At 42.7% G+C, this 18,831-nt stretch overlaps 1 protein-coding gene across 3 annotated transcripts in view; it reads right to left on the reverse strand.

Annotated features, from left to right (window-relative positions):
- Positions 1-18,285, reverse strand: part of Masp1 (mannan-binding lectin serine peptidase 1 (C4/C2 activating component of Ra-reactive factor)) — a 52,614-nt gene extending 34,329 nt beyond the window's left edge. The window contains exons 1-2 of one of the 3 annotated variants that reach the window (XM_013034778.1): positions 17,896-18,285; positions 10,179-10,410 (exon numbers count right to left, since the gene is read on the reverse strand). In XM_013034778.1, coding sequence (XP_012890232.1) covers positions 10,179-10,410; positions 17,896-17,900 — 237 coding nt within the window. In that variant the 5' untranslated portion in view covers positions 17,901-18,285. Of the gene's footprint in view, positions 1-10,178; positions 10,422-17,895 lie in introns of those variants that run through there. The other 2 variants (XM_013034779.1, XM_013034776.1) reach the window with 2 other exon arrangements.
- Positions 18,286-18,831: the final 546 nt, after the last annotated feature.

Below are 18,831 nucleotides of genomic sequence, written 5' to 3' on the forward strand. Positions count from 1 at the left end.
TCTCCTTTCCCTTGCATTCTTCAAGTGCAGCAGGTACTTCTCCATTTCCAGACTACACTTCCAGTTCTCTGATTAAAAGACTTGGCTTCTTGAAGCATAAGGCTAATTGCTTCATCTTCACCATGTCTCTGAGACCTAGGACACCATATTCAAATCATAAAACCCACCACAACTCATATAGAGCCTCTTGACCCTCTCTATTTCATTCCTTTGCCTTTGAACTTGCTATGGCACAACATGCTATGGATTGGGTTTTGTGTTTATTGTCTTCTTGCCTCGTTGTGGTGTGAGCACCACATGGCAGAGATTTCTGTGTATGCCAATACTGCTCAACCTAAAGCTCTAATAAGTAAATTATAGGGACTCTACGCATATTTGTTGAATAAATGAGCATCTTTCCTTCCCTACTATTGCCCTCTGTAAGGAAAGTAAATTCAAGATCTACTTTATACTAGAGAGTCATGTACACATAAACACACAGATGTGCACCCTGGCCCCTCCTCCTCCCAGCGACATCCATCCCTCACTGATGCGAGTTCACTTGCATTCTTTGCTCTAGTCCTGGAAGCTTCTTTCTATGTTTCACGATCGGATCCCCTTTTTCTCCTCCCCCCCCCACGGGAAATGTTTGGTTTCCTGCATAAAATGAGCTCTGATCACACTTTTCTGAAGCTTATTTTCAATTGCTGATTCTTCTGCATTAGTTTGAATGGGTGTCTCTGAGGGAAGCATCCCACTGGGGACTACAATTGAAATTCATGAGAAATGTTGATCCGCTTCTCATTTCCTTCTGAGGCGGAGGCCTCTTGTCTGCTCCCAGAGAATGAACAGAGCAGTTGTTGCAGCTGAGGTCAGAGTGGTCTGAAGGTTGAGGGCCTGTTCTAAAGTAAACACAGAGCTCTGCACAGCAATTAGGAGCTGAGGTCAGAGGTCCTTATCTCTCAATTATATAGCAGGATGCAGACTGACCCCTGTGGCCTGGGGGCAAGGCCCTGAGCTGCACTTGGGGGCAGGAGGAGGAAGGGTGACAGTCAGAATGGGAAGGGCTTGTAGAGAGGCTAATCCAATTCCCTCATGGGGGAAAACTGAGGCCCAGAATGACTGGTGACTTGCTCAAGTCTCATCGGAAGTCAGAGGCTGACTTCTAGGCCAGAATCCTTTTCTTTACACACACTGTTGGAGGATGCATGCCTTTTCCTTTTTGTCCCTGAGACTGTTTGCTACTGAGAAACTATGGACAGGGGCCTTGAACTCACCCTTAGAACTTATGTACCACAGACAGATCCATTGAGTATCTTTCCATGCTAGGTTGCCCAGATTCCAATCTCCAAAAATGATTTTTCTCTCGAAGTCAGGAAAAAAGAGAAAGTTCTTTAACACAATCCATATAACATAGGAACCCATGGGAATCATGAAGATCCTTTTTTTACCAAGCTTGTTAAATATTATGACCACAGGCAAAGTGTTGTTGTCCAAAAGAAGGCACAGGAAAAGCCAGTGCAGAACACTTCCAGAATAGAGCCAGCCAGAGAGTAGCCCCATGGAGAAACAGAACTATGACTTGGGAATTGAGACCTGGCTTTTCTAGAGAAACGGGGACAAATCTATTTGTGCCTCAGTGACCTTTTCTGTGAGTTTGATATATCAATCTCTGCTCTTCCTGTTCTATGAGAATCCAATGAGATGATAAGGTAGATACTCCCAGAATGTGAGATGCTATAAGATGAACACGAGGGAACAATGACCAGCCTCCTGTCAGTGTGAAGAGTTCTTTGAAGTCATTACACTAATAAGCTGAAGACATGGAGTAACATAAACAAGGGCCTCTATAGCTTTTTTTTGGCAGTGGTAGAGTCAGGAGAGGAGAGAGCCCACTTGCATAGAGCATCTGCAGAGGCCAGACAGGCAATCTTGCTTGTACTGTCACCACTGTTGCTACTATTCCCAGGCGAGTTACGTATGTGTTGAGCAGATGCACTTCAGGATCTACCTCATTTGGCATTCACAATAAGCTTATGAGAAGGGAATTATAACTATCCTCATGTTACAATGGAGAGAGGCAAAGCTGATAACATTGGCATCAGTCAGACAGAGATAGGACCTGGTCCTGGGTCTGTCTTTCCGAATGCTGGGCCCAGATCACTGAGTCACCTGAGGCCACTGTTTATTTAAGCCCTCCTGCGATCTGAGTGGCACACTTCATCAATTGTGAACTTTAATTTTTAAACTGATGGTTCTTAACTCGGATAGTGACAGAGTTAAGTGTCACTCAGATAGTGGCAGAGTTAAGTGTCACTCAGATAGTGGCAGAGTTAAGAGTTTGCTCCTATGGCTCTTTACCTCCTGTCCCAACATCTGGACTAGCATTTGCAACTAGATTCCAAACTCAATGCACATCAGCACATGCTATATATTTATTTTTTCTTTTCCTTCTCTTCCTTTCCTTTCTTTTCTTTTTGTTTCTCTTCTCTTTCTGTTTTTTAATGGTACTTGGTATTGGACTCGGGTCCTTTACCACTTGTTCTATATCCCTAGTCATTTTTCTTTTAGTTGGTTTTTCACACAGGCTCTCCTGCTTTCGTTTAGACTGGCCTCAGACTATGATCCTCCTATCTACATTTCCTGAGTAGCCTGGCTTACAAGTGTGTTTAAGCATTCTCAATCACTCCAAACATGTCTAAATCCATAATCTCTGAGAAAGTAGCCACGATGCCATTATCATCTCATGGAGTCCTCTCATTCCTCCTTCTTCCTGTGGCATCAACCTTCACATATCTCTACCTGGGTTTCCATTGCTCCCCTAGAGGCCTGTGGGGTTTCCCTGAGACAAGTATTATATCCAATAGCCATATTCAGTCTTCCTGGTACAGCTCTCTACATAGCCTCATTTAATGAATCTTGTTTCTTTTGGCTCCACTGCTTAACTGTCAAACATACCCTGGCTATCTTACCTCCTACACCCTCTTCCCTTCTTCCAAATATTTTATAGCTGCTAACTGGGTAACCTAGACTGAAATGCTAAAAGATGCCAGGCAGAAAGCATGAAGAATGAAGCTTTCTTTAGACAGAAACACACATTGCACATTAAAATCAGGAAAATATTCCTCACATCAAAAAAATTGTCTGAGAATGACTTTTCTTGAAATATACATCCTTCTTAGGCACTTACATCATTACTACTTTTGAAAGAAAATGATGTGTGGGAGAGAAGAGCTTCATGATATACATTATATATACATATATATCATATATGCATATACATACATACATATAAATACTTATACATGTATATGTGTGTACTGGTGCTTTGAACTCAGTGCTTTGCACTATTGCTTAGCTCTTTCCACTCAAGAATGGTGCTCTACCACTTGAGTCACACCTCCACTTCCAACTTGCTGATTGGAGATAAGCATCTCTTGCATTTGTCCCCTCCAGGTAGATTCAAACCTTAACCTTAGATCTCAGCCTCCTGAGTAGCTAGGATTACAGGTGTGAGCCACTGGTGCCTGGAAACCACAAGAAAGCTTTTATTGGAGGAGCAGTAGGGAGTGGTGCCAGCCATGGACAGTACTATCTCCACTGGGTACCAGCTATTGTTGGCACACAGGAAGCTGCTGGATTGCCTGATTTTCTAAGCAAATTTAGAGCTGTGGGGTTTTCTGGGGGGAAATCAGAAGTTTTATGTTGATTTTAATTCATTCTCATTTTTGTGGGTTTTTTTCTTCTCCAAAGCTCAGAATGAGCTAACACTGAGCTGGCCAACAAAATACGTCTATGGAATTAATTCAACCCGTTGACTGTAACTTTGGGTACACATGTGTAAGCCATGTTTATGCAACGTTTTTGCCTTTTCCTCCCCACAGGTTCTCTCTAGATTTTGTTTTAGTAGATGTGCTGTCGAAGCGAGCACGAGGCTTTTGTTTTCTATCTCCTCAAACATGCTAACATTGACTTTTACAGCACCTCCCTCTCAACCTCCCCTGTCCTGGAGCTCTGCTGACACATCCTACTTAATGCACTACATTGTTGAATTCTCTATTATCCTTTAAGAAGCAATTCAAACATCATTTCTAAGAACTTCCCTGGCTATACGACTACTCCCAAGCACATAATATTGCCTTATACTATTATGTTGCCTTTAACTTATTAATCATGCAATTGTTTCCTTATAGGACTTCAAATGGTGGCTCCTTGGAGGCCACATTGACCACGTTCATCATGAGGGACCTGCGAGGTCCGCCCTGGGAAGGCAAGACAGACGCCTCCCTCCTCTTGGCTAAGTCTTGGCCCAGTACCTGTGTCACCTAGGAAATGGCACTTTTGGAGGCAGTCACCTCCTCCTCCAAAGTCACATCCTGGTAACTCCTACCCATGGGCCAGACCCTGAGGTGACATCCGCATCCAGTGTGGCCACATCTTCCCTCATCTGGCCCCACCTTCTCCCCGCCCCTTCTTAAACCCAAGCCGACCTCAGCCCACCTCCTTGGCCATGTGGTCTCCACCATGCATAGTGGTGCTGTGTGTGTGTGTGTGTGTGTGTGTGCGTGCACGCACTCGTGTGTAGCAGTTCCATAAAGCAATCAACTTATCTTCCTGCCTGAATGCTGGGTGATGTTCTCTTTATCAGCTATCTAATTAAACCTACCTCTTTAATAAACCTAACAGGACCCAGTTTGGATATAGTATTCAGCTTCAGAAAATTTTTTAATAGAATTCTTGGACTTCACCGAAAAGAAGATGGGAAGCCACCAAAAGATTTTGAGAATATATAATCAAAGCAATGTTTTAAGAAGGTCTCTCTGACTATATAGAGAGGGTGAACTTTTGGGAGCCGTTTACCTAGAAGACCTTTAGAAGACTATTGCAATAGAATAGTCTTCTAACAGGTGAATAGAAACTAGATAAAGCTTAGAGGTAATGTGGAAAGGATGTAGGAAGTTGTGGAGGTCTCAGAGAGTAGGATTAACAAAAGAACTGTAGCATTGCATCATATAAACTTTTCACAGTTGCCAATTAAAGTTTTACACATAATAAGAGAAAAAAGAGAGAGAATAAACAATAGAAAATAATTGTAGGCCATTTGTGTTTTCTTTTTAAGTGAACAGATGCCATGAAATGAACTTGAAAATGGGAAGTGTAAATCTGATTTTCTCTTGAGGGTTCTGAGGTCTCAGTAATTATACCTCTGTCCATAACTGTTCCTCCTGGCTCCCCTCTAAGCCAGCCACTTCAGCTGGTGTTCTATGAAAGGAAACATAAATTGCTGTGTTTCTAGGAAAAAAGAAAAACCAATGTCTTTTCTGGGCATAACAAAAGATAATATTCTAATATATTTAAGAGACTTTTTTTTTTGTCAGTCGTGTGACCTGAACTCTCACAGACTTTCTTACCTGGGCTGGCTTCAAACCTTAATTCTCAGATCTCAGCCTCCTGAGTAGCTCATATTACAGGTGTGAGCTACCAGCACCCAGCTAAATATGTATGTGTGTGTGTGTGTTTTGTTGGTATTACAGGTGTGAGCTACTGGCACCCAGCTAAATATGTGTGAATGTGTGTGTGTGTGTGTGTGTGTGTGTGTGTGTTTTGTTGGTTGTGGGGCCTGAACTCTGGGCCTGGGCAATGTCCCTCAGCTCTTCAGCTCAAGGCTAGTGCTCTACCACTTGAGCCACAGTGCCACTTCTGGCTTTTTTCTTTTTGCATATGTGGTGCTGAGGAATCAAACCCAGGGCCTCATGCATGCAAGGCAAGTGCTCTACCACTGAGCCATCTTCCCAGCCCTCTTTTGAGGTTTTGAGGTAGCATTCTTACTATGTAACTCTGGCTGACCTGGAACTCATAATCTTCCTGTTTCAGCCTCCTTAGTGCTAGGATTATAGATGCACATCACAATGACTGGCTTTACTTAAGAGATGGTTAAGGGTAAGTTTGACTATAGGCAATATATGTCTTATATCACAACTTAAAACCGAAACATTCACAAAATGGGGATAAACCATAGTTTAATTAATGTTATTTGTGTGTGTGTGTGTGTATGTGTGTGTGTGCGCGCACACATGTGTGTGTGCACGTGCGTGTGCACGTGCCAGTCCTTGGGCTTGAACTCAGAGCCTTGGTATTATCTGAACTTTTTACTCAAGGCTAGCTAGCAGTCTATCACTTGAGCCAGGACCCCACTTCCTGCTTTTTAGTGGTTAACTGGAGATAAGAGTCTCATGGACTTTCCTGCTCAGGCAGACTTCAAAACATATCCTCAGATCTCAGTCTTCTGACCCAGCATAGTTTAATTAATTTAAACGAAGAAAAGACTGAGAGTCTCAATACATAAATTCTGGTCCAAGGCTGATGTTGGCCAAATAATTATCCTTTATTAATCTTTGGAAACAATGATGAAAGTAGAACTCAATATGAGAATACAAGGATTCAGTGGATCTTATAGATCATCTAGTTGAACTCTTTGTATTTTATAGAGAAGAGCCAATGTCCCCTGTCAAAGCAGTCTAAGGTTAGTACAGAATGATAACCAGTACTGAGGCCTCTGAACTTTCCAGTGTCTAAGCTCTGCCCTTCGCCTGTAGCACCAACCAGCCTAGATTCCTATGCCCCATCTGTGCACTGCAGGAATCCACAGTTGCAGCCACATTCCAAGGAAGCAGATGCTGCAGATGTGCACATGCCTTGAAACGCAAGGACTGAGAGAAGTCAGGCTGGAGAGGAATTCTCATAAATGTGAGCATCCGGTCCACAGCCTTGCACCCCTGCTTCTTTCTCCTCTTACTGATGCACAGTGTCAGTAGTTCCTGAGAAGGCTCCCTAATGGGCCGGAAGGGCAGTCTGGGGCTTGGGTAGGGCTGGAAAGGGTTCTTGTGGACCAGGAAGTCCCTCAAACACACTCCTTGGATCCTATAGGAACTCACTCATGGATTAAAATAGGCTTAAACTGGGCATCAGTGGCTCACGTCTATAATCCTAGCTACTGAGGAGGCTGAAATCTGAGGATCACGGTTCAAAGCCAGCCCTGGCAGAAAAGTCCATGAGACTCTTATCTCCAATTAACCACTAGAAAACCAGAAGTGGTGCTGTGGCTCAAGTGGTAGAGCACTCGCCTTGAGCTGAAGAGTGCAGGGATAGTGCCCAAACCCAGAGTTCAAGCCCCACCACCAACAAAACAATAAAATAATATAGGCTTAAAACTGGAGAAGTTATTCTGTCAAAGGCAAGTCTATGATGTTTAAAGTGCCCTGGTGAACGACAGTGGTGGTATGTGATATGTTCATCATCTCTACTCAAATAACTTGCCACCAAGGCATCTTCAGCAGACCATAACCTTTCATTGGGATTCCAAGACTACAAGCTCTATTGGCTATTATAAACATACTACATGGTTTTCTGGGGTTATCCTAACTAAGATAATGAAGGTGCAATAGAGTCATCTGGGAAATTCTGGTAAGGAAGATTCCGATGAGAATTCTGGAATTTAAGGTACCTTAGGAATCAATCATCTTATCCCACCTTTTCCTTGAACAGATGAACAAACAGGATTCTGGAGAGAGCTGTTGTCTTACCCTGGAAGCACATGGCATGCTCTGCTTTTATTTATATATGGAAAAAAAGAGCTCCTTTCTCATTCAAAGCCAGGAGAAGCTCATATTCTGAGTTGGGAAGGCAATAAAAAGGTTTTAACTATGTGGGTAAGGCTTCTCTGTTTGAGAGTTCAGCAGTTCCAGCCCTCTTTTTACACTCTGACCTTTAGTCCCTTCTTCTTTCCTGTGGGAAGTTGATTAGAGTGGCAAAATTCAAGCCATGAGGCGGGTGCTGCAAAGCCAAGGCTGGGCAAGCAGTGAGCGCTAGCGTCACATCAATCTGAATAATTCCACTTTGCTTTCTTTTCTCTATTGGACCTAACTGAAGGATTGTTAAATGAATGTGTTCATTCAGGAGAAATCACTTTAAAAAAAAACAATAATAACAACATTTAGGACAATCCTATAAATGAGGATTAGACGAGTCTCCAGAGGGCCTGTATCCTGCCATTCAGAAAGTCTTGACTCCTGGAGTGAAACTCTGTGGGACATGTGTGCACAAGGGCCCTGTCTCCATGTGAGCCCCAGTTGTTGACGGATGTGGGTACAGCATCTTTGTAAGGAGAGGCTTGATCATGTCTCATGGCTGCCAGAACCTCTGCAGGGAAGCGAATGAGAATACGAGGAAGGTGTTCTGGTAGTACAAGCTACCTCCTTTGTAGAAATCCTTTTTGCCCCCCAAAGGAATTAGAAAAATGTGACTGATTCAGAGATTCAAGGACTCTAGGGCATTTCAAGTAGATGGATCAGTCAGTGAGATGCCTCAAGTAGACTGTGTCTTTGCAGTGCCCAGAGGTTATGTTTTCTAAGCCTATTTCTCTACAGGAGACCAGGTCTTTTTCTCTTAACAATCCCATAGTCCTTAGGAGACTCTGGGGGCAGCTTCCTCTAAAGCAGTCATTCTGGGATACTGTCAACATCTGGAGACGTTTTTTGGTGTCGTAATGGGAAGTGAGCTGCCATTCACTGACATTTAACAAGGAGAAGTTATGAATGTTGCTAGGATTCCTACAAGGCTGAAGGTTACACTAAAGATTACGCTAAAGCGTTAACCTCTCCCTCAGAAAGAACTGTCAGTAGTGCAAAGATTTAGAACTCTGACAGGGCACCCTGGCTACTTCACATGGACCCCACAGATTAAATGGCAGTACCCTACAAATAAAAAGAGCTGGAAGCAGGAGGGGGCCACAGCCCCTCTTAGCAGCCTTTCTCCCTCTCCTATGGCTCTTAAAAGCACTGCAATGTTCCCTAGCTCAGTGGGGACATAGCTTGTGAGTAGTTTGATGTTGGCAAAAAAAAAAAAAAAAAAAAACATGGAGAGGCCACAAGGTGTGGGATTGGAACCTTGACTTGCTGCCAACTGGGTGCTCAGAGCCAGTAACTTTTAGGCTGGGTTCTTAGCTGTGAAATGGAATAGTAGTTCTTGTTTCATAGAGAATTGTAAGGATTGAATATTTTAAGTGTACGAGCATGTATAAACTCACTACTTTGTTATTGATCAAGTATTCTGGTTAATACAAGGTTAACTCTTGCTGAATTACTAGCTTTGGGAAAATAAGATTACAGTAATCACAAAGCCAGCACTAGAATTATTCGATAAAAACCATTTCCAGGCATCTAGAGAGAGCATAGAAAATAGGTTCTTAGGTCTCTATATGTTTTGATAGGTACCATCTTAATAACCTCAATCCCACTGAGGAACATGGTTTGAAGCCAGCCCAGGCAGGACAGATCATGAGATTCTTATATCTGATTAACCAGCAAAAAACAGAAATGGAGGTGTGGCTCAGGCGGTAGAGCATCATTCTTAGGTAAAAAAGCTAAGCAACAGCACAAGGCTCTGAGTTCAAGCCCCAGTATTAGCACAAAGCAAACAAAAACAAAGCAGAAAAACCAAAATCACATCCTGATCCCCTTTCTTGATCCTACCTTAAAATGATAAATTCTCATCCATAGCAATTACAGTAAATAAGTTCATATATTATGGTTCTTTTCTTCTCTCTGCCCCTCTCATGTGTTTTTATATACCCTGCTAACAGTGACTCCCCTTTGGGCCCTATTCCCGTTGCTGACAAAGTGCAAACTTCTTAGCATGTCATTCCACTCCATTCAGCATTGCACCCTCATCTCCCTTCCAACCTCACATCTTACAATGCTTGCAAGTGCATGATCATTATTTGGGGGAGTTAGGCAATACTTTCTTATACCTCAACTTTGGACATAATTACTGCTTTGTTTCTGGATGATTACTGCTTACTCTGCTTGGAAATCTTGGAGCAAAGGTTAGTGGACACATTATAGCCTTTAATAAGTGAAAATAATAATAATAATAATAACAATGTGTTTGGCTAAGACACATCCCATCAGCCTGTACGCTCATCATCCTACTTCGGTTTAACCTTGGCATAGCGCCCCCTGGCTTTCATTCGTTGCATTGTCACCTTGTGTATTTCCCTCTTGAGGTGAAAGTAACTCTAGGAGGGAGGGTAAAGCAGTATTTAACTCATCAGCTGGTATATATTCATGGAACTATCTTGCACTACTAGCAGAGAACACACATCCCTGTTAGGAAACTTTGGGTTGTGGGGGAGTCCTCACCTTCACGTAGTCGTATTCACAAAGGTAGGAAGATTCCAAGTTGAAGTGCATGAAGTAAAGCTTGATCCGAAACCCCTCTGGGACAGTGATATTCCAAGTCACTTCTGAGTCACTTGGATAGGAGTCTGGATAGCCAGGTGATTGGATCTGGCCAAACATATCATTTAGCTCTACGACGTGGGTAGAAGCCTTCAACAGGGAGAGGCACAGGGCATGGTAGAAAAGAAGCCACCTGAAAGACATGAATGATTCTGTTTACATTAATGGACACAGGTGCTTAATACTGAACTGAATTGGCAGTCATATAATTAGAGTCAGGATTCGTGCTGTAACGCTGTACCCATTTGGCCATGCCATCCAGTCTGCAATAGGGAAGGAAATAGCTGGATGTCTTCTAAGGATTTGTTTGAGTTTTGCACATTGTAGAATTAGCTATGAGCATTAACTTTTCCAGAAAGTATTATATTTGGGCCTCGTAGATACATTCTTTTACTCTCAAAAATTGCTTTCATAACTATCATTGGTAGGAAGTGGCACTGTGGCTCAAGCAGTAGAGTGCTCGCCTTGCGCTGAAGAGCTGAGGGAGCGCCCAAGCCCAGAGTTCAAGTCCCACAACCAACCGAAAAAAAAAAAAAGGACATAACTATCACTGGTATTATTTCCTCACTTCAGCTTCAGTTAAGAATCATAATTGTGTGCATTTTTCTATGACATAAGTAATAAGAACATGGCAATATTAGGATGAGAGTATTATTCAGAGAAGAAATCTGCAGACTTCAAACAAGTTGATAGAAACATTTCAACCACAAAAATCAAATAAGGTATGCTGTGTTTTGAATTAAGACAGAATAAAGGTGTTTCTTCTTCCTCTTGGTAAGTGTTCTAATACAAAGGTCAAATGCCTATAGAGTGGCTCATGTCTCTAATTCTAGCTACTCAAGAGTCTGAATCTGAGGATCTGATTCAAAGCCAATCTGAGCAGCAAAGTCTGTGAGGCTCTTATCTTCAATTAATCAGCACAAAGCTAGAAGTAGAGGTGTGGCATAAGTGGGTGTAGAATACCAGCCTTGAGGAGAATAGCCAAGTGAGAGTTCAAGGCCCTGGGTTCAAGCCCCAATACCGGCATACACACACACACACACACACATACACACACGTGCACATACACACAGAGGTCTATAAATGGTTTCTGTAGGAATAAGAGCTAACAAACTGTTAAACAGTGCTGCAAGCATGGGCAAGGAAAGCCTGCTAAAATGTCCAGAGCACACCAACTGGGGATGATGCAAGAATGTGCAGAATAACCAATGTTGACAAAGCCCTACTGGTCAGTACACACACCAGGCCAGGTACCTGTGGAGCAGATCACTTTTCTTGTGCGAACTCCAGGGTCCTGGAACTCAAATGTCCCAAACTCTGCCTACCAGCTTCTCTCTTCCAAAACACTTGCTCTAGCGCCGTCAGGATGGCCGAGCGGTCTAAGGCGCTGCATTCAGGTCGCAGTCTCCCCAAAACACTTGTTCGTATTGCTGATTTCCTTTAATAGTCCCCAAATCTGAAATGTTACCATTTCTCTTTCCCTTTATACAACACGAAATAGTCACCAGTTTACTGATTTGGCTTTTTATGTTTGGGGAATTCATCTATCTTCCTTTCTAGCCAATTACTTAATTTCACAGCCCTCTTACCTGGACTATTGTTATAGCATACTAATGGACCTTCCTGTCCCATGCTCCATTTTATACCATTATAGCAATCTTCTTGATTTCTAAGCACAAGTAGGACCTTGTTTCTCCACTATACCAGCAGCAAAACACACCCCTGGCCTTAGGATGTCCCATAAGGCCCTTTTTGTTTCATCCTGTCTACCTCCCTGTCAGTGCTATGCAGGCCATTCCTTCCCATGGTTCAGCCCCATTGTAGCTGCCCCACCCACTGCTGACTATTGACATGTAGATCTCTGCTATCCAGTTTATTCCCAGACTACAAACTATTTCTTCTTTTCTCCAAATTCCACAGCTCCTGGTGTATGCCTCTATCCCTGCTTCAGGACTAGCCTTTGAAGTGCAAGGTACCTAAGTTCATATCCCTGTTCTTCATATTCTATATATATATATATATATATATATACGTATACATATATACGTATATATACATATACATATATATATATACACATACATGCATATATATATTATATATACGTATATATAAACTTAGGAAACTAGTTTTCCTGGCAACAGTCTCCTTCTCCATATAGCTTTTATATAAAATTAGGACTATAGGGCTGGGAAGGTGGCTCAGTGGTAGAGCGCTTGCCTTGCAAGCATGAGGCCCTGGGTTTGATTCCTCAGTACCACATAAGCAGAAAAAGCCAGAAGTGGCGCTATGGCTCAAGTGGTACAGTGCTAGCCTTGAGCTGAAGAGCTGAGGGACAGCACCCAGGCCCAGAGTTCAGGCCACACGACCAACCAAAAAAAAAAAAAATAGGACTATAAACCCTAATTTATGGGGATCATATGAGCATTAGAGAAAATATATGTCAAGGACCAAGTACAGATCATGGTATATAATACATTATGAATGAATAAATAAAAGAAAGAAAGAAGTTGAGGCCAGAGTCTTAGCCTACAAAGTCAAAGCTGGAAAATGATACCAGACTTTGGGATTAACATCCATGTCTTCACCAATCAGGAAGTTGTTTCTCTGAAAATTCTTCTTCTCATGTATTCAGGTCTATATGTGCATATACATGAGTTTTGGGGTGTGTAAATACAGCCAGAGAGCTACATGCATACATACTTTGGCTGTTTTATATAATCTTTACAAAAAAGGTGAATAAAGCAATCTAAAAAATCTTGAAGGCTAGACACAAAGGCATTAACAGAGGTTGTCTGTGAAATGGGACCATGATTGTATTTAGTTTAAACACACACACACACATATTTAGCTGGGTGCTGGTAGCTTATACCTGTAACCCCTACTCAGGAGTCTGAGGTCTGAGGATTAAGGTTTGAAGCCAGCCCAGGTAAGAAAGTCTGTGAGACTCTTATTTCAATTAACCACCAGAAAACCAGAAGTGGAGCTGTGGTTCAAAGTGATAAAAAATGCTAGCCTTGAGTGAAAAATCTCAGGGACAGCACCTAAATTCAAGCCCTATAACTGACCAAAAATTTTAAAAAAGCTAAAATTGGTCTAAAAAGACACATACAGTTTTTCAATTAAAAGGAAAACATGGTTATTTGTTTTTTCCAAGGGTTCTACAATAGTAAGTTGTGGGATGATATTAAGAAAAACAAAAATGTTTTAATCCAATTGGTAATGTCAATATTTTTCTAAATCAATCTGTCAAGAAAGGGCAAAGAGAACAAATCACGTTAAGTGAAGTAAGCCAAGCTCAGAGAAATAAAGGACACATGTTTTCTCTTATATGTGGAAGCGAGATCTAAAATAAAACTAAATATGGTCACTTACCTGGGGCTTTATGCATTTACACACAACAAACTGACTAAAGGAGGGCCTATGAAGGGGAGGAACCCAAAGGTGTAACTCCTCTGACCATCTAAAGTACTATTCATCAAAATGAATTTCAGGCAATGGAAACGTGGGAGGGATTGTTTTTTGTTTTAATTTATTTTGCTTTTCTTTTCTTGGAGGTGGGCAAAAGGGGCACAGGAATGGAGGGCAGAAGGGTGAGCAATCATTGTAGTCATTGTACTCAATATACCCTATGTAAAAAACTAACTATGTAACTGTGGGTAGGGATGGGAAGGGGGAAAATGGGGAAAGCAAAGGAAGGGATGGAAATGCCCAAGGAGCATTGTACTCATACCCTGACTCATGGAATTGGAACCCTTTTGTACAACTCCTTAATAATTAAAAATTTATGAAGACAAAGGACAAAGGGAAGGAAGGCTTGGATTCAAGATGTCCAGTCAATGAGGAGGAAAATGGAGTTCAGAAACTCAAATTTAAAGGGTCCAGGTACCCCCATGTCAAAGGGAGGAAATGAATTGTTATTACCAAGGCTGGGGTTCAATTTTTTTTCCTTTCTGATTCTGGGCTTGCTACCAGTTGCTTGTGCTATGCCTGAGCATTTTTCCCCCCTCAAAGCTAGTGTTCTACAACTTGAGTCACAGCTCCACTTCTGGCTTTTTGATGGTTAATTTAGGAATAAGAGTCTCATTGGACTTTCCTGCCTGAGCTGGCTTTCAACCATGATCCTCAAATGTATCTGCTGAGTAGCTAGGGTTACAGAGAGGAGCCACTGGCTCCCTGCTTAGGTTCAGTTTTACTGAGGAGGAGAGCACACTCAACTCCCAGGCCTTGACTTTGTCTGCCTCCCTCATTTTAGGAAAGTGATGGAAGTTTTTCATTCACTTCTTCATCTCTTACACGATCACACTCCTGCTATCCACGGGAAGATTGGAAAGTACTTTGTTAAGTGTCCAGCCCTGTGCAAACATTATCAGTGATGACTCCATCACACCGCTTCCCGAAAAACAGGTATCAGCCATGAGCTTTGACTCCCACACTCAGCATTCCAGCAATAGTGACAACCAGATTTTGTAAGGCTGAAAGGTCGACTTTTTCCCATGTCTGCTTTATCCAGATCACATGGAGGAAACTGAGTCTCCTCAGTTCAGTTCTGTCAAGGGCTGGCAGCTCATCAACCCAGGTCGCCCCGGGACCCAGGGCCATGTGTGGAAGGCAACTGATGAGCGTGGGAGGAAAGCCTGTGACGTGATCTGTTCTCTTGCGCATCTTGAGGCAGCTGGAAACATATGAAGCAAATATCTCTGCTCACGAAATGGGCCTGAGCATATGCTTACTGGTTTGCCTTAAAGGCTATGAAGCAAAGAATCTAAGTGGCAGCTTTCATTCCCTGTCACACTCTCTGATTCTTTTTGGCTTCTTATCTACCCAGGCACCGGCTGTACAATTCCTGACACCCATTAATCAAAAAAGTTGAACTTCTTTTGTTTAAACTGTCAAAAGTTATAAGGAAAGCTGGGATCTTCCAGGCTTCAGTGAAGCAGTCTGTGGGAGATGCATGAAGGATTCTGCTGTATCTTTGGTTCTGGAATGAATAGCACTTTTGAGCCTCTCCATTCACTCTCCTCATTTCAACCTACACAATGCCAAGACTCCATGTTTGGTTTAAGAGTTGGAATCGACTGTAAAGGTCTTTTACACACCACAGTCATTTAACAGATGATAAAAAGGAGACCCCCAAGAGATGTCACATCATGTCTGAGACCATATGTTGAATTAACTTCAACAGAAGAAGGAAATAACAAAAGCTCACAGAAAAAAAAATTGGGACTATGCCCATATCATGCCCAGGCATATGGCCAAAGTAATTAATCCTGTGAAAAATAATTTAAAAACCCATGGCTTCATGTGGACATCAAAAAAAACCCCAAAAACAAAAAACAAAAAACAACCCTCACTAATGCCTGAGCTGGTCCCCATGAGATTCTGGCTTAATTGGTCTGGGGTGAGGCCTGGGCATTGTCATTTTTTTTTTTTTTTGAGTACCAGAAGCCATTCTAATGTGCAGCTCAGATTGAGTCTAGCAGATTATAGTGTGTGTGTGTGTGTGTGTGTGTGTGTGTGTGTGTGTGTATGCTGGTATTGGAATCCAAACACCCAACTTTTAGGTTTGGGCTTTTTCAAACATTGAACAAGTTCTCAACTGCTTTTATCCTCATGTATCCATTAATCCTTACTTCATCCCAAACATGAAAATTAGACAAGACAATGCCAAGGAAAGGGCTTTGTAACTCTTAAGTGCCCTGTATAGATGAAGCCAGACCCACTGGTAACATTTCTAGTGAAATTTTTGTCTTGTAGTCACTTTGCTATTCAGGAATTCAATTCAATGGAACAAGTGTTGATCAATACCCAGCAGAAAACAGGCATTATATTAGCTACTGGTGGATCAACGATGAAGTCATTATACAAAGAAGAGGACTTCGATCACATACCTTGTAAAAACAGGTGGACCTTTAATGAAGGAGTTAGTCTAAAGAAAGAGGTGTCCCTCTGAAGCACAAAGGAGGAGATGCAATCTCCCACTGGGGAAGAGGAAGTGACATTTGATCCTGCTCAAATAATCTGGTCATCTAAGTGGAAAATAAGTGGAAGGGCTGTTCCACATTGAAGATAAGCCTAGGTAAAGACACATGACCATCACTCAGTTACACAGTTGAGGTATTGAGTGAGGTATTGGGTGAGATATCATTCTGCTTTCTTAGGAGGAAGGAAAATGAAGTTTGATGACAGGCTCAAAATGACAACAAAGCCTGGAGTGGTGACAAACACATACACACAGACACATATTCTCTCTCTCTCTCTCTTTCTCTCTCTCTCTCTCTCTCACACACACACACATCGTAATTTCTACCCACCTCCCCCACCTTCCCCACCCAGGCTGAGGAAGGAGGATCTTGAGTTGGAGGATAGCCTGGACTACATAGCTGACAGGCTGTCTCAACAAACGAAACAAAACAACAATTTTTAAAAAGCAATGAATTTAAAGGAAAAGATTGATTGAATTAACACTTTAAGGACTTGGTTATCCCTTTGGTATCCCTTTGGAGCCATAGGTAATAGAAAATCAATGAGTCACTTGGCTAAAAGCCCCTAGCTGGCTTCACAAAGCAAAGTTCTTAGTGACTTTGTAGAAAAGACACAAATAGAAACATTCCTGATTTTAAGGAAAAACAATGGGGGAAAAGGTATGCAGAACTTAACACATCTGTAGCACGTGTTTTTCACCTTTTGTGTATGTGAGAGAGTTTTTAGCAGTGTTCACACTTACAAGTAACAAAAATAATCAGAGTGGTTGAGTTTTCAGAACTGCCAAAATAAACCTGGTAAGGAATTTCTAGTCAGAACATTGAAGCAGGATGAGAAATAGGAAAGATTGATGAGCATCAGTCCAAGCAGAATTTAAACTCCCTAGAATTCCAAACGCCCCTTAAAAAATGTGCTATCTCTTTAAGAGCCATTTGATGCAATTCATAGCCTGACTCATGTCACCAGCTGCCTCTGATTTCAGTGAGCGACACAGAATTTATAGGGAACTGTAAAATGGGGACAGGTTTTTAGTTTTCTAAATTGAGGTTTAACTGGCAAACTTCTAAAGATGTCAAAAACCACAATGCAGAGCTATGGGGCTGGGGGTGGGGGGAGAGGGGGGAAAACTGGTTTCTTTTCCAGTTAGAACAAATAAACACACAAACACATATCTAACTCTCAAAAGTGCTGAGAGAGGGGGGGAGAGAGAGAGGGCGGGAGGGAAAGAAATCACTGCTCATGGATGAAGAGAAAAAGGGAAAAAAAATCAGCTTTGTGGGCAAGAGGAAGAGTCACATTGGCCAGTGGGCAGCACCCTGCCCTGGCAGAGGGAGAAATCTGAGCTCCCACAGCGCCTGGCAGCCTGGAGGAAGGTTGGCACAAACTCCCGTTTTAAGTTGCAAGTCTCCGCAGGAAAGACGTCCACCCACCAATGTCCAGGGCTCCCTTTGCAGATTCCAAAGGTCCATGAGACCCCCCCCAAAGCCCCTGAACCCACAGCCTCTTCCAGGACAAGCAGGTGAGTCTACCCAGACACAAGGTCAGACTCTCCGGACTGGTTGACACTTGATTCCCACCCCACCCCACCCCCCCAAAAAAAGGGCACAGTGCCCTCTCCTGCCCTGACACTCACCTCATTTTCCTGCCTCTGCTTGTGCCTGGGTGCCTGGCCTCTGATCCCCTCTGTCTGACTTGTCTGGGAGCTGGTCCCTCGGTGTGTCGGCAAAGCCTTATCTTTGTTCTGAGGTCCCTGTGTGTCTCTGGAATTGGCTGGCATTCTCCATTCAGGTCACGCCTTCCCCTGCCTGCAACGGATCCCCTCTCCCCCTCTCAGCCTCTGGCTTTTCCTCTCTCCTCTCTGACTGCTCTTCCACAAGCTCAGAGGGACCTGACAGAACAAAATCTGTCTCCTTCCTTGGAAGATCTGCTCTGCTCACCAGTTCCCTCTCTGGGAGAGAATACAGTCCTGAGAGAAAATACCAGAGAGGCTCCATAGCATATAGGTATTTGTATCTGTGTGTGTGTGTGTGTGTGTGTGTGTGTGTGTTGTAGGGGGAGAGAGAGGAAAGTGGGATGGGGGGAAAGAAGGCAGGCAAAGTCTATTTTGCCTGATGGGTTATAATTTTTGCTCTCCTTCAGAGCACCAGAAAAAGAACACCCTTTAAACAGAAACAACTAAGTAAGAAGGCAATTCTAACAACTATCCTTGGAGGGGGAAAAGATGGAAATTTTAAGACCTCATTCTAACTGTAGACAGCTACATATTTTCCTGCGAACAATGCTGCTGGCCCCCACAGTGAGGGAACCTTGAGATCTGTAGATTTTTGTTTCTACTTAGAACCAAGACTTGTGACTCTGTTTATCAGTTCAGTACATAGAGATCCAAGCCAGCCTAGAAAGGGGCTGTTGCAGCCAGAAGACCAGGAGCCACCTGGTCTCATAAGACATGAGCTTTGTGCCTGTGTCAATGCACATGGTTTATGGAGAATCAACATTGGATCAGGCTGAACCCTAATCCCTTCTCCCCTGGGTGGCCCACACAGAATAGGGAGAAACCCATCTGAGTTTA

The sequence above is a fragment of the Dipodomys ordii genome, unplaced genomic scaffold, assembly GCF_000151885.1.
Source record: "Dipodomys ordii isolate 6190 unplaced genomic scaffold, Dord_2.0 Scaffold196, whole genome shotgun sequence".
Lineage (NCBI taxonomy): Eukaryota > Metazoa > Chordata > Mammalia > Rodentia > Heteromyidae > Dipodomys > Dipodomys ordii.